Below are 12,070 nucleotides of genomic sequence, written 5' to 3'. Positions count from 1 at the left end.
AGTTGCTTAACATCTGGTCAGGGAGAGAGACTACAAGTTAGATCATGACCCCATAGCAGGGAAGAGATAACAATACAAGTACACAGATGGAGAGATTCAGGGGAGTGATTCCTGCAATGAGCATTGAAGGATATCTAAGCCAGAGGAAGAAGAGGGTCATGGCATTCCAGACCAAGGGGAAGCACGTACAAGGAAGGTAAGGAACAAGGCACAGAAGGAACAGGGATTGATTTTGCTGGACTACAGGGTACATATTAGGAAGCTGTGAGAGATTTGATTAAAGATACAGGCAGAAGCCAGATTAAGAAAAGCCTTGGAAGATGTATTAGTTAGAATTAGGTTTGGCTGTGAGGGACTGATTATCCAAAATGATAGTGTAAATAAGAGGTTTAGGGACTTCCCTGGTGGTCCGCCTTCCAATGCAGGGGATGTGGGTTTAATCCTTGGTCGGGGAGCTAGGATCCCACATACCTCGCGGCCAGAAAACCAAAACATAAAAGAACAGAAGCAATATTGTAACAAATTCAATAAAGACTTTAAAAATGGTCCACATCAAAAAAATCTTTAAGAAAAAAAAAAAGACAGAGGTTTATTGCTTTCTTATATAAACCCTGTGTGTGGGTAGGTGGTGGCTTCTGTGATACTTCACTCTGAGTCCAGGACCCAGACACCCTCTCTTTTTAAGGCTCCATGGTCCAAACACAACTAACAATTAGCACAACACAGCCTTTTAAAATAAAAGTGCTTTTATTATAAAATTCTAAAAATGTGCTTTAAAGGTCAGTCATGGGAATACTGCAATAATAAGAAGAAACATATCTTCATAATCCAGGCAATCACAGAGCAGATTTTATATTGTCCATGGAATTAATATTTAAAAGACATTCTTCTTCTTTTCAGTTAAGAAGAGTCTTCAGAGCACCATTATTTGAAGGAAAGGTATTTTGCGTATCAGAGTTCATCTTTGGTCTGCAATTAAGAAACAAAATATTTAGAGCCATCAGGAAGTCTTCTACGAGTCAAGAAAGCTTATGTTAGTCTATTAATTATTTTCCCCTAAAGATGAAAGAAGGGGGAAAAAAAAAGCCAAGTTATTGCTAGAGGCTTTTAGGACTATTATTTGGAATCACCCAAGGGTAAAGTCACATTGGTGGGGAACCTGAACATCTAAGCGTCTGTATTATGGTAAAAGGCTTGTGTTATGAATGGTATCAGTGAACGGCTAGAGTAGACAATGGGCAAAAAATAAACAAAGCTATCATTCTAGTCCCTAACTGCTATGAATCTGGGGAATCATTTGGCACCCCTCAAAGTCACTTAGAGATAAAAATTTAAAAAGAGGAGTGGAGAAAGGGAGCTGCCCACTTTCATTTGGAGCCAACAGAAGCGTTCTGATATCAAATCACTAACTCCATGTGGGAGCACGTTTCGAGTCTGGAAATTTCTGTTTTGTCACTGGCTTTCACTGATTTTATGGCCTTGCAGCACTGAGAGGAATTAATGCTGATGATGCACCACCTCTGAGAGCCAGTTGGTGGCAAATCAGTTCCCCCCCCCAAAAAAAACAGACAACCAAAACTGATTTGTAGCATGTACTGTTGTCATGGTGTAAATACTTCCACCACGTGGATTCCAAGCTACCAAAACTGAACCACTGTGAAAAATCCCTAAATATTTAACAGTCTGTGAACTTGGATGAGGTGTGGCTCCATCACGCCATTGGGGCTGGTAGTCTTCTTATTCCTTTTAAAACCGCTTGAGAGGCAGACGTAATAATTGCCAAATCTGCGCTCTCAACTTTGGTTCCAATGCCACGGTTCTGAGTTTGTCCGTTCAGAGACATGATGCTGTTGCTTAAAATAATGTCAAGCCAGCATATTTTATATATACATATAATACATATAATAACTTTATACAGTATATATTCCTTCAAATGAAAAATACCTATAATCACCGCTCCCCCCCCAAGCCATCACACTGTCTTTACGCACAATTATGCACACAATTTGAAGGTGATACACTGGTTTTTGGTTCTTGCTTTGCTATAATCCAGATAGATGATTCTGAGCTAAACTCTTCTTTGGGCTCGGTTTTGTTAACTATAAAATGAAGGCATTTACTGATCTCTCAGGTCTTCTTCAGCCTGCCAAGTCCATATGTGCATCTGCCTTTTATAAACAAAATCAGTATGTAGTGGTATCAACCGAGATTGCTTTTAAATGAATACTCTGTTAACGTGAATAATGATGGTTATACATTTTTCCATCTCTAAACTGGGATGACGAACTCTGCAGAAACGATCTCACAAGGAGATGAAGCTCTTAGATGATAGGTGTGAAAACACTTTTCGAACTGTAAACATCTCTTCAAATGCCACGTGATCTGAATTCTCACAGTAAAAATGGCTTCCCTCCACTTTGCTGAGAGCTCTCTTCACTGCATCTTAGCGCTTGTCTTTTGCCTTTTGGGGATCTATTTTATCTGCCTCTGCTAGAATGAATTGCTTGGAGGCTCCAGGAGGAATTCAGGTAGCTGTTGCCTGACTGAACGAGGAAAGGAATGAATGAAGAGTTGGATCACTGTTAGTTCTTACTCTGACACTGGCTAGAAGGTGAGTTCTGGTTACCTTCTTTGTATGGCACGTGCAAGGAAAGAGGTCATCCTCGGTCTGTGGTTCTACCCTCCTCATGCCCTCCCGGATTTGGGGCTCACCCACTTGTAAACTGGCATATTCCTGTATAGGAAACAATACAAAAACATGTCTTATATATCACTTAACATCCACTTACCAAATTAGATATGCCAGAGTCTGCTAGAACACAGTCCACTTAACTCACGTGTCAAGTTGTGATATGCAAGGTCCTCCATATTCCCCTTAAAAGCCCAACAACAGAGCTTCTGAGAGGCGGCTGACCTTTGGGCACTGGCTGCCTATTTCTAAGGGACCACTCCTTAGTCTACGCTTCACTGATATGACTTGTACGGTATTTTTTTTTGACCTCTGCCACGTAGCGAAAATAATTGTGCTTCCCATCTTCCCTAGACTGAGAATCTGAGGACAGACTATTTCTGCCTGACCCACCATGGCTGGTACAGCCTCAGTCGCATCTTCATTCATCATGTGCTTGCTCTGGGCTAAGCTCTGGCCGAGGTGCTTAGGCTCGAAAAATGTGAGTTGAATGAATGTGGCTCTTTAGGAATTCAAATAGTACGTCCCCCCAGCTCCTTCTTCAGTTTACATACTTCACCATCCCCTAGGAAAGGTTATAAAGGGGGAAGGGACCAGGAATGACCAACTTTGTTCTGCAGCAGAGCCTAAGACACGGGGCTCAATATCTGCAATTCTGCAATTCTGAATTTAAAAAATCTTAACTTAGATCTAGTACTATTATGAGCCAATTACTTGTTTACTACTGCATTTTTTTTAAAAAAAGAACTTTTCAAATTGTCAGATATGCTCTAATTACAATGCCTAAATGGGTAGGTCCATAAAAACAATTTCCAAGAAAAGTCATGGCCCATATGGGGTCAGCACAACAGGTCCAAACATACCTTGCATTGTATAGAAAAGGAAATGGTAAGGCAGCAGCAATATTGTACAGAGAGGAAATGTGAATCCACGCACAGTAACTCTGTAGGATCAGAAGCCAATTTTCTAACCACATACCGCATGGTTCTAACATTAATACTTTTCTTTTAAGGTGGTAGCATTCTCCATTAGCGAATCTTTGGCTTTCTACTATTTTCATTATTATTTAATATTTATCCCTGATTTTTGCCTACAACAGAGGTATACATATATCTCCTTAATGAATATACTATTAGAAATTAAGTGAAATATTACTTGCTACTAACATGACCAATTACAAGTATGTCTATTTTCTTAGAAAATACTGACCTGGAAAAGTTTAAAATAATAACAGAATATGTCATCACCCATGAGATTATTTCTTGCAAATTCTTGTCCTGTTTTTGCTATCTTCTTTGCCTGTGGGAACAAGAATAATATGCTTTAATGAAACGTATTTTTCCCCATACAGACATATGCTAACTGATCTTCAGAGGACATTTTAGTGGGACAATAGTGAAAAAAATATCTTTGGGGTCTTGTGAGGTAAAGGGAACATTTAACAGAGTATGTTTGTTCAAATCAAAGGGACGATTTTAAGACTCGAAAGTTTGAGAAGTCATATTGGGCCTTCTAGAATTGGCCTCTCTTGGAGAGAAAAGGCATACAATAATTGAACTAACAATGACTTTGCAAAGTAAATGTAAGATGAAGCTTAATGCACTGCCTTAACAATTTTCGGTAGACAATTAGTTTGATGCTTCTTTCATGCAATCCCTCATTTTAATCCATAGCACAGTTAGTTTTTCCTCCTGCCAGGTTGGCCATCTTCATTTTCATATTGCTAGGTGAGGTGAGGCAGTGCTTGGGGCTCAAATCAAACTGACTAAAGGAGAGAGCATAATCAAGGCCAAGGTTTAGCTTTTTGTGTCATGTGCAGAGTGGACAGCTAATCCAAGCCACTATGCCTGTGTTTACCCTGAAGGGATCTGTGCTATCCGCGGGGAGGTGGCTTCCCATTTACAGGTAAGGGTCTACATCTAAGCATCCCGAATGCTTTCCAGGCACAAGACATTGAAAATGAACCCATGATAATTGGGGTACAAAGAGACTGACCTTACCTCTTCATCGTGATCTTTTGCCCATTTAAGTTTTTCTAGGAGATCGCTCAGGTTGCTTTTAACTGGAATGTAGTGTTTCCAGGGCTGCAGTTCATTATAAAAGTGTTCATAGTAGATGGAGTCCTGCTTCAGCACCACACTGTCACCTACTAGCAGATACGGTAGGCGATAAGCTGCAACGGTGCCATCGACGTTTATCTGATACTTATGCTGCAAAGAGCAGTAAAGTAGAAGAACCTCCATTAAATTTCCTTTTTCCCACTCTTCTGTATTCTCCTTCTCTTTCCACACATCAAACCTCAGATACAAACTGGCCAGATTTTGCCCATGGCCTCCACCACTTAGTAAGCGCTATTATATACAACACGCTGACCTAGAGCTAAGGGCACATTTTGATGTTCCCCCAGGTTTCAAAAAGGGTCCACAAGGCTAATGGTGGGGCAGCCAATGAAATTATAAAACTGTTGTCCTAAGGCTACAACGTAAGGAAAGATAGATTCATCGTGACTCTGTAGTCCATTTACTACCTTCTTGATGGCACGTGAGCGCCTCACGATGGCACATTCTATGCCGTGTTACCTTTTAACATCAGGTGGCCACATGCAAGTGTTAATGAAATTAACAAGCTCTGGGGCAAGAACACCTATGAGTCAAAATATTTATAGCACTGTGGTAGTCAACAGTCTTTAGCTGTAGCAAATTCAACAGGTAGAAAGAAAGCGAAGGTCTGACAAAACACCCTCTGAGGAGGGATGGCTGGTATCAGATTTGATTTGGTATGAAATCTCCCGTTTCTTTCCAAAATTTCTGTGATATGCATGTGGAAGAAACACAGACAATTCAACTTATGGCCTTCTTTAGGTCTTCCTCGTACCAGGTAACCCATCAAAAGAAAATCAGGCCATTTACAGCACAGACAGCTAATCACTGGCCTTCCCACCTGCAGGAGACAGCTGACTACTTTTTGGCCCACTTTTCCCTGTTCACCCCATGGGGCTTCAAAACCCCTCAGTGGTCTAGAGATCAGGGCAGCATCCCACTGCTTGAAAAAGGGGACTTGTCAGAGAAAGGATCCATACTGGGGAAACAGGAACAATCCACATTCTAGACACAGAAAGTGTGTAGCATCCCCAGAGTTCCTGGGCAGAACGTTTGGATGGATTCCAAGTCATTTCCCTACCAGAAGGCCTGATAAGAGACACCTGGTTTATATATCTTCTTTAGTCTATTATGATGCTATGGCCCTGGGGAGAAATATTTGTAAAATTACTTACACATATTTATTAATAAAAAAGGATTTGGAGCTGAAATATGCTTTTCTTGAGGGTCAGTTGGGGGAAAAATTATAGCTCTACCCAGGTCCCAAGCTCCTGTGGTGCATATTTAATATCAGGTCTAGGTACTGAGTACAACCCAGGTTGCCCCCCTAGGAACTGGTTAGTCCCCGGGGCTCCATTCCTCACTGTTCCTAAAATGTTGTGCTCACCTCTCTCACCCCTGTAATTTACAGCCCTTGATTTCCCGCCCCCAAATGCAGGTATTTGGAAAAACACAAAGGATTGGCCACGGATGATGTCATACCTTGAAGAAATCAAAAAATGAAATGTGTTTCACGATGGGACCATACAGACTTTCATCGTGTTTAAAGAAGAAAAAGTTGGTGAAAGCAGCGTCTATGAGTTCCGGGTGTTTTCTGCTGAGTTTAACCAACTCAAGTCTCTCTTTTCGGCTGTCTCGCCCTCTCCAGACAGCTGTGGAGTTTTTGCTTTCCCAGGGAGGACCTGTGTTGGCTTGCACAGACATCATATCCAGACTGACTCTGGAAAACAGAGTGCAACAGATTTTTCTCCCAAACCATCACATTGCAAGGGTTGTTGGGAAAGAACTCACCAAGGAAAGAAAACCAAGGCTCTGGGTCGTCTGGGACCCGTCTCTCACCGGCCCATGGTTTCGAGGACAGAGTCAGTCAAGTCGTAGGTAGGCATCACGATATCCTTGGAATCTGTGGAGCCACACCAGGAAAAGATCGGATGGATGTTTGAATCGGATTTCTTTTTTTCCAAAGGCCAGTCTCCCAAATTAACAAAAAACTCTACATCGGGCATCTTCACCTAGGAAAAGAAACCCAAGATGGTTAAAATGATGGTATAGTTTTTCATATCAGCCATTTCACTATCATTGTCAAAACTCCACTAAAACCCTGCTAAAGCACACTACACCCAGGGACAGGATTCAGCATATGGCAATTCTCCTTTAGGCTCAAAGGAGGTTTAGTACCAAAATAATTTTACTGTAAAGTATCTTCTTTTCTTAAAAATATTTACTTATTTATTTATTATTTTGACTGCACTGGGTCTTAGTTGCGGCATGCAGGATCTTCATTGCGGCACGTGGGATCGTCATTGCGGCATGCAGGATCTTTTAGTTGTGGCATACATGCGGAATCTAGTTCCCCAACCAGGGATCGAACCCAGGCCGCCTGCACTGGGAGCGCGGAGTCTTACACACTGGACCACCAGGTAAGTCCCAGGTATTTTCATCTATAATATACTGTTTGGGGTTGAGTGTGTCCCCCCAAAAGATATGCTGAAGTCCTAAACCCCAGTATCTCAGAATGACCTTATTTGGAAATAGGGCTGATGCAGTTGTATTTAGTTAAGATGAGATCCTACTGGACTAGGGTGGACCCTTAATCCAGTATGACTGGTGCTCTCGTGAGAAGAGATGAAGATGTCAAAACACACAAGGATAACACCATGTGACAACAGAGCGGAGTGATGCAGCTGCAAACCAGGAACACCAAGGATTGCCGGGCACCCCCAGAAACTAGGAAGAGCCAAGAAAGGATCCCCCCTATAGGGTTTAGAGGAAGCACTGCCCTGCTGACACCTTGATTTCAGACTTCTAGCCTCCAGAATGGTGAGAGAACAAATTGTTGTTGTTTTTAGCCACCCAGTTTATAGTACTTTGTTACAGCATCCCTAGGAGACTAATACAGGTATACTACCTGACATAAAACTTCAGAACAGTATATAGCACTTAAGGGTCCAGAATAGAACAACCCTGGTATTGTTATTATTTTTATTTTGAAAAATTATAGTGTAAAACCTGGGCTCAAATTGTCTATTATACATCTGAGAAAAGAAATACTTACTTTTCTAGTCAAAGAAAGTAGTATGGCATCCATGAAAATTCTAAAACCTACATGTTCACCATGAGTCTTGATATAAACCTGGAAGAGAATTGAATGTTTACTGTTTGTCTAAAAGTAACCACTGACTTCACTGAGATCAATCTTATCACAATGATCTGCAGAATGATTTTTAATAAAACTATGTAGCTAGTTGTAGCCAAATGGTCAAAATAAAAAATCACTAAGGCAAGAAACTCTCAGTCATGAATTGTACCTTGTTATCCTTCAAGGTATAATGACACAAGCTCTGTCTTTGTCCAAATCTTTTCGGGATTTCTGTTGCAATCTTTTCTGGATCAATGGTAGGGAAATGTGCCAGATCTCTCTGAATTTGAGTAATGGTTTCTGGGCAGTTCATCTCCCATAGCCAGGCTGCACTGTCTTCCAAAGGACAGTCACAATTCTCATGGTAAACTGGCCCTAATTACACACAAGGAACAAAGTATACAGTAATAATTTCACTCAGCATTTGAAACATGTAACAAATATTCGTAATATGACTTTACAAGTTTTGCCTATTTAGATGGGGAGGGCAATTTGATGGAAAACATATTTTAAAAAGAAAAACATTTTTATTACCCTGCTGTATCTCAAGTTAAGTCTGTTCTGACCGCTCTTCACAGATAGGTGTTATGATATTTTCACAGTCAGGCCCACTTGGCACGAGTTCAAAAGAAAGCCAACGGTGTTACTTTTTGCGCTAAGTGGCTACCATAGTCCATTACTCTTTTTTTTTTTTGGTGGTGGTGTGGCCTGTAGGATCTTAGTTCCCTGACCAGGGATCGAACCCATGCCTCCTGCAGAGTCTTAACCATTGGACCACCAGGGAAGTTCCCATAGTCCATTACTCTTTTTTTTTTTTAATTAATTTTTATTGGAGTATCATTGCTTTACAATGTTGTGTTAGCTTCTGCTGTATGGCAAAGCATTACTCTTTATGTTTTGTGTACTTAAGAATAACCAAACATTGGTAAAAGGATATCAGAGGAATATACCTGTTTTAATGAAAGACAAAATGATAGAAATTTATATTTCAGTGGTCTGTTATACAAACTAGTTCTTAAAGGGTCTAAGGTACTTTTCTCAATGGATAAATCATCGTAAGTAACAATACAAATGGGCATTCCCTGGCGGTTCAGTGGTTAGGACTCCACGCTTCCACTGCCGGGGCCTGGGTTCGATCCCTGGTGGGGGAACTAAGATACTGCAAGCCTTGAGGCGAGACAAAAACAAAAAAGCAAACACAAAAAACCAATACAAATAAATAAAACACCCATACTATGTTTGGTATAATATATTTTTTTAAAGAAAATATAAAGAAGCAAAGTAATCCTCAAAACACCCATTTCATTAATATTATAATGAATTAATTACATGTTTATAGAAATAATACTAACCTAATATAGAATCTGAATTGAGATTTTACTGTCATTTATTTCTATGAGTCTCAGATTGTCACCTGACCCAGGCAGTAGTAGACAATGGGACATCTTTTTAAGGTTAGCAGGTTATATGGTACTGTGTGGTCCTGGTGGAGTGTGGGGAAGAAATGGAGGCACTTTCTAGAAAAATGTTTGCCTTTCGTGGAGCAGGGAGACAAGGAAGATTCGTGTGTCTGTATACACCCTGCTTCTCTAATATTTTAGGGTACTGTCTCTGCTGAGAGGGAATGATATGGCTCTAGGTAAGAAAGTTGTACTCTTATCCTGTATAAGAAAACAGAATTTCTCTGGAAAATAGCACTGAAACAAAACAAAAACCCACAGTCAATTTCCCCGCTCTCCCATCAAGTCCTCTTTCTTCCTGAAGTGACCGACCAAATTTCAGTAACACTCATCAGTACTTAAGTCATATATCTCTAATTAAGAAAGCGCCATCGATGACCGCATATATAGCTTGATTGTTCTTGCTAATGTTGTGCCTTTAGGGAGCAAATTCTCTATTAATATGTTCTTTCCTCTTTAGCAAATTGTAATTTCCATTTGAATCGTGCATTTCTCTCTTTTACCAGGACTCTCAATTTAGCTTTCAAGTAGGAAATGTCTATTTTTTTCTTTTAGTGAAAAAAATACCACGCTAACTTGTTTTTGTTGATCAAATGACATGTATTATTGTGTTCAAATACTGCTGTGTTAAAATTATGTTCCAAATTACCTGTTAAAATATATGGAGACTTGGCCACATGTTGACCTTGGAATTTGACTTCTATCTTCAGATTTGTATAGCTCGCATACATTCTGTATCTTACTATGAAGGACCCATCCTTTCGGTCTAAAATCTGGACGCCCACTCTAGTGAATTGCTCATCTGGGGCTGAGATTTTAATCTGGAACACCTTTTCACCCGGAGAAGATGTGAATCTGTGATGGGAAGAACAATGAGATATAAAGATTATTTTAAGAAACAACCGTGCAAAGATTATGTTCTCTAGTCTGTGAACCTTCCTATTCTCCTCCACATTCTCCCCCTAACATATGTTTGTTTCTTTTTCCTTATGCTTTTAGTACCAGAATGAATAGGATGCATCAGAGAGGAAAAAAAGAAGAGGATTACAATGGCCAAGATAACATAAAACAGTTTTATTAGAAAATTGCAAGGAGATATGTTGACAACTAATTTATGTAAACATAGAACATACTTATGCATTTCATATATAAAAATAGTCTTATCAACCTACTATTTATTTCATGCGCATCTGGAAATTTGTGATGAAACGGTGCCTCTAAAGATAATGATTTTCTGAAAAATCTCTCTCAAAGATTTTTTTTTAAAGAATCAGTATTATAAATCATGCTCAGCCACGGGCAAAAGCTAGTAGGTAGTATATCACCCAAGTGACATTGTACAGAAGTTTTTTTTGGAGTGAGTGCTCTGACTGTTACGATTAAGATGGTATTTAGTTTCCCCAATCGTACTATTTATAGACAAGTGACAAAATTTATAACTCTCCTTTGGGAAACTTCTTAGTCCCAAGATTTTCTGCCTACAAAATACACACAGTCAGCAACCACCAATTAAAAAAAAGACAATCATTTCAGAAGTAAGTGAATTCTACAAATAAATTTCAAGTATACTTTTAACCGTTGAATTCAGTGAAACGAAATAAAGTTGTAACAAACATAGAAGATTCATATTTTGATACGTTCCCCCTCAACTCTAAAGTTTCAAATAGTGCTTTATTTTTCTTTTGAGTTTCAAAACCTGCTTACCTGCAGAGGTCCACCTGAAAACAGAGAAAGATGCAACCAAGCAGTTTCTAACAACTGGGTTTAAATTCCTTATAACAGTTTATGCAAAAATAATTAGAAAGAGTACTTTCAGCAAAGTACAGGAGTTTGTTCCCCAGTCATGGGGAAATCCCTATCAAAATAGCCAGGAGAAGATCTAATTCGAAATTATTTGTAAAGCTACAGAGAAAAATTGATTGGATGGGGGGAACAGTTACAACCAGATGTGAATAGCACCCAAATGTCCTGGATTTTAAACTGCTGTGCAGAAACAAGTTCTTGGGCGAACAAAACTTAAGGGGAAAACCAGTAAGTTTTAACTGTATTCCAAAATAGTCAGGGAGCCATTGCTCGACTTACTTATTTCCTGATGTGTCCACCGCCTGGATGTAGAAATAGCGCGCGGGAAGGACCACAGCTGCTTTGAGCCCGGGTCCCCATATTTCGCTCTTCTCCGGGCTCAGTCGCCTCTCTCCGCCGGTCTCGGCCAGTGCTGGAACTGTCCCCAGAAAGAAGCAGTAAAGCAACAAAGTGCTAAACATTTACAAGATGGACTCAAAATGATCCACAGATAAATGAAGTGGAAGAGGTGGACGGAACCAGCCGCGGCTCCGGCAGGGGCACGTCGGCCGATCGCAGCAGCAGACGCGGCTCCAAGTGGGGTCCTTTTCTGTGCTGGGCAGGCGCGTGGTCTCCCCGGAAAGGTCACAACCGGGGCGCTGGCTTGTCCAGCTGAAAGGTGCCAGTAGTTCTGCTGAAATGCGCAAGGACCACGCCGCTCCTCTTCCTCGGGATAATGACAAACTTGCGTTGCTTCTGTAACTGGAGCATCATTGAGGGCGAACGCGTCTCAGGTTCCAGCCCAAGGTGCACCGCGAGGGGATTGGCCCGCGCGTCCGCCCGGACTGAGTAAGGCCTCCTCCAAGTGGATGGCGCAGTGGACACGCGTCCCGGCGCCAAG

The 12,070-nt window shown here is 40.7% G+C and overlaps 1 protein-coding gene across 3 annotated transcripts; it reads right to left on the bottom strand.

The window, feature by feature from the left end:
• Nucleotides 1-774: 774 nt before the first annotated feature.
• POGLUT2 (protein O-glucosyltransferase 2) lies at nucleotides 775-11,927 on the bottom strand (the record flags this gene model as incomplete). 3 transcript variants are annotated; one of them, XM_082675973.1, is made up of 10 exons in its annotated part: nucleotides 11,470-11,927; nucleotides 10,037-10,242; nucleotides 8,097-8,302; nucleotides 7,844-7,921; nucleotides 6,628-6,800; nucleotides 6,271-6,508; nucleotides 4,690-4,899; nucleotides 3,899-3,988; nucleotides 2,627-2,734; nucleotides 775-969 (listed from the first exon to the last, which is right to left on the bottom strand). In XM_082675973.1, the coding sequence occupies exons 1-10, from the start codon at nucleotides 11,649-11,651 to the stop codon at nucleotides 952-954; spliced, it is 1,509 nt and encodes a 502-aa protein (XP_082532099.1). In that variant the 5' UTR covers nucleotides 11,652-11,927. The 3 variants fall into 3 exon arrangements, 2 of the variants coding, with proteins under 2 accessions (XP_082532099.1, XP_082532100.1); XM_082675974.1 differs by lacking the exon at nucleotides 775-969 and adding an exon at nucleotides 2,478-2,543; XR_014298102.1 differs by lacking the exon at nucleotides 775-969 and having other exon boundaries at nucleotides 4,685-4,899.
• Between the last annotated feature and the right edge of the window lie 143 nt (nucleotides 11,928-12,070).

Source organism: Grampus griseus (assembly GCF_964374135.1).
Source record: "Grampus griseus genome assembly, chromosome: 18".
NCBI lineage: Eukaryota > Metazoa > Chordata > Mammalia > Artiodactyla > Delphinidae > Grampus > Grampus griseus.
This window is presented reverse-complemented; position numbering and strand designations above follow the sequence as displayed.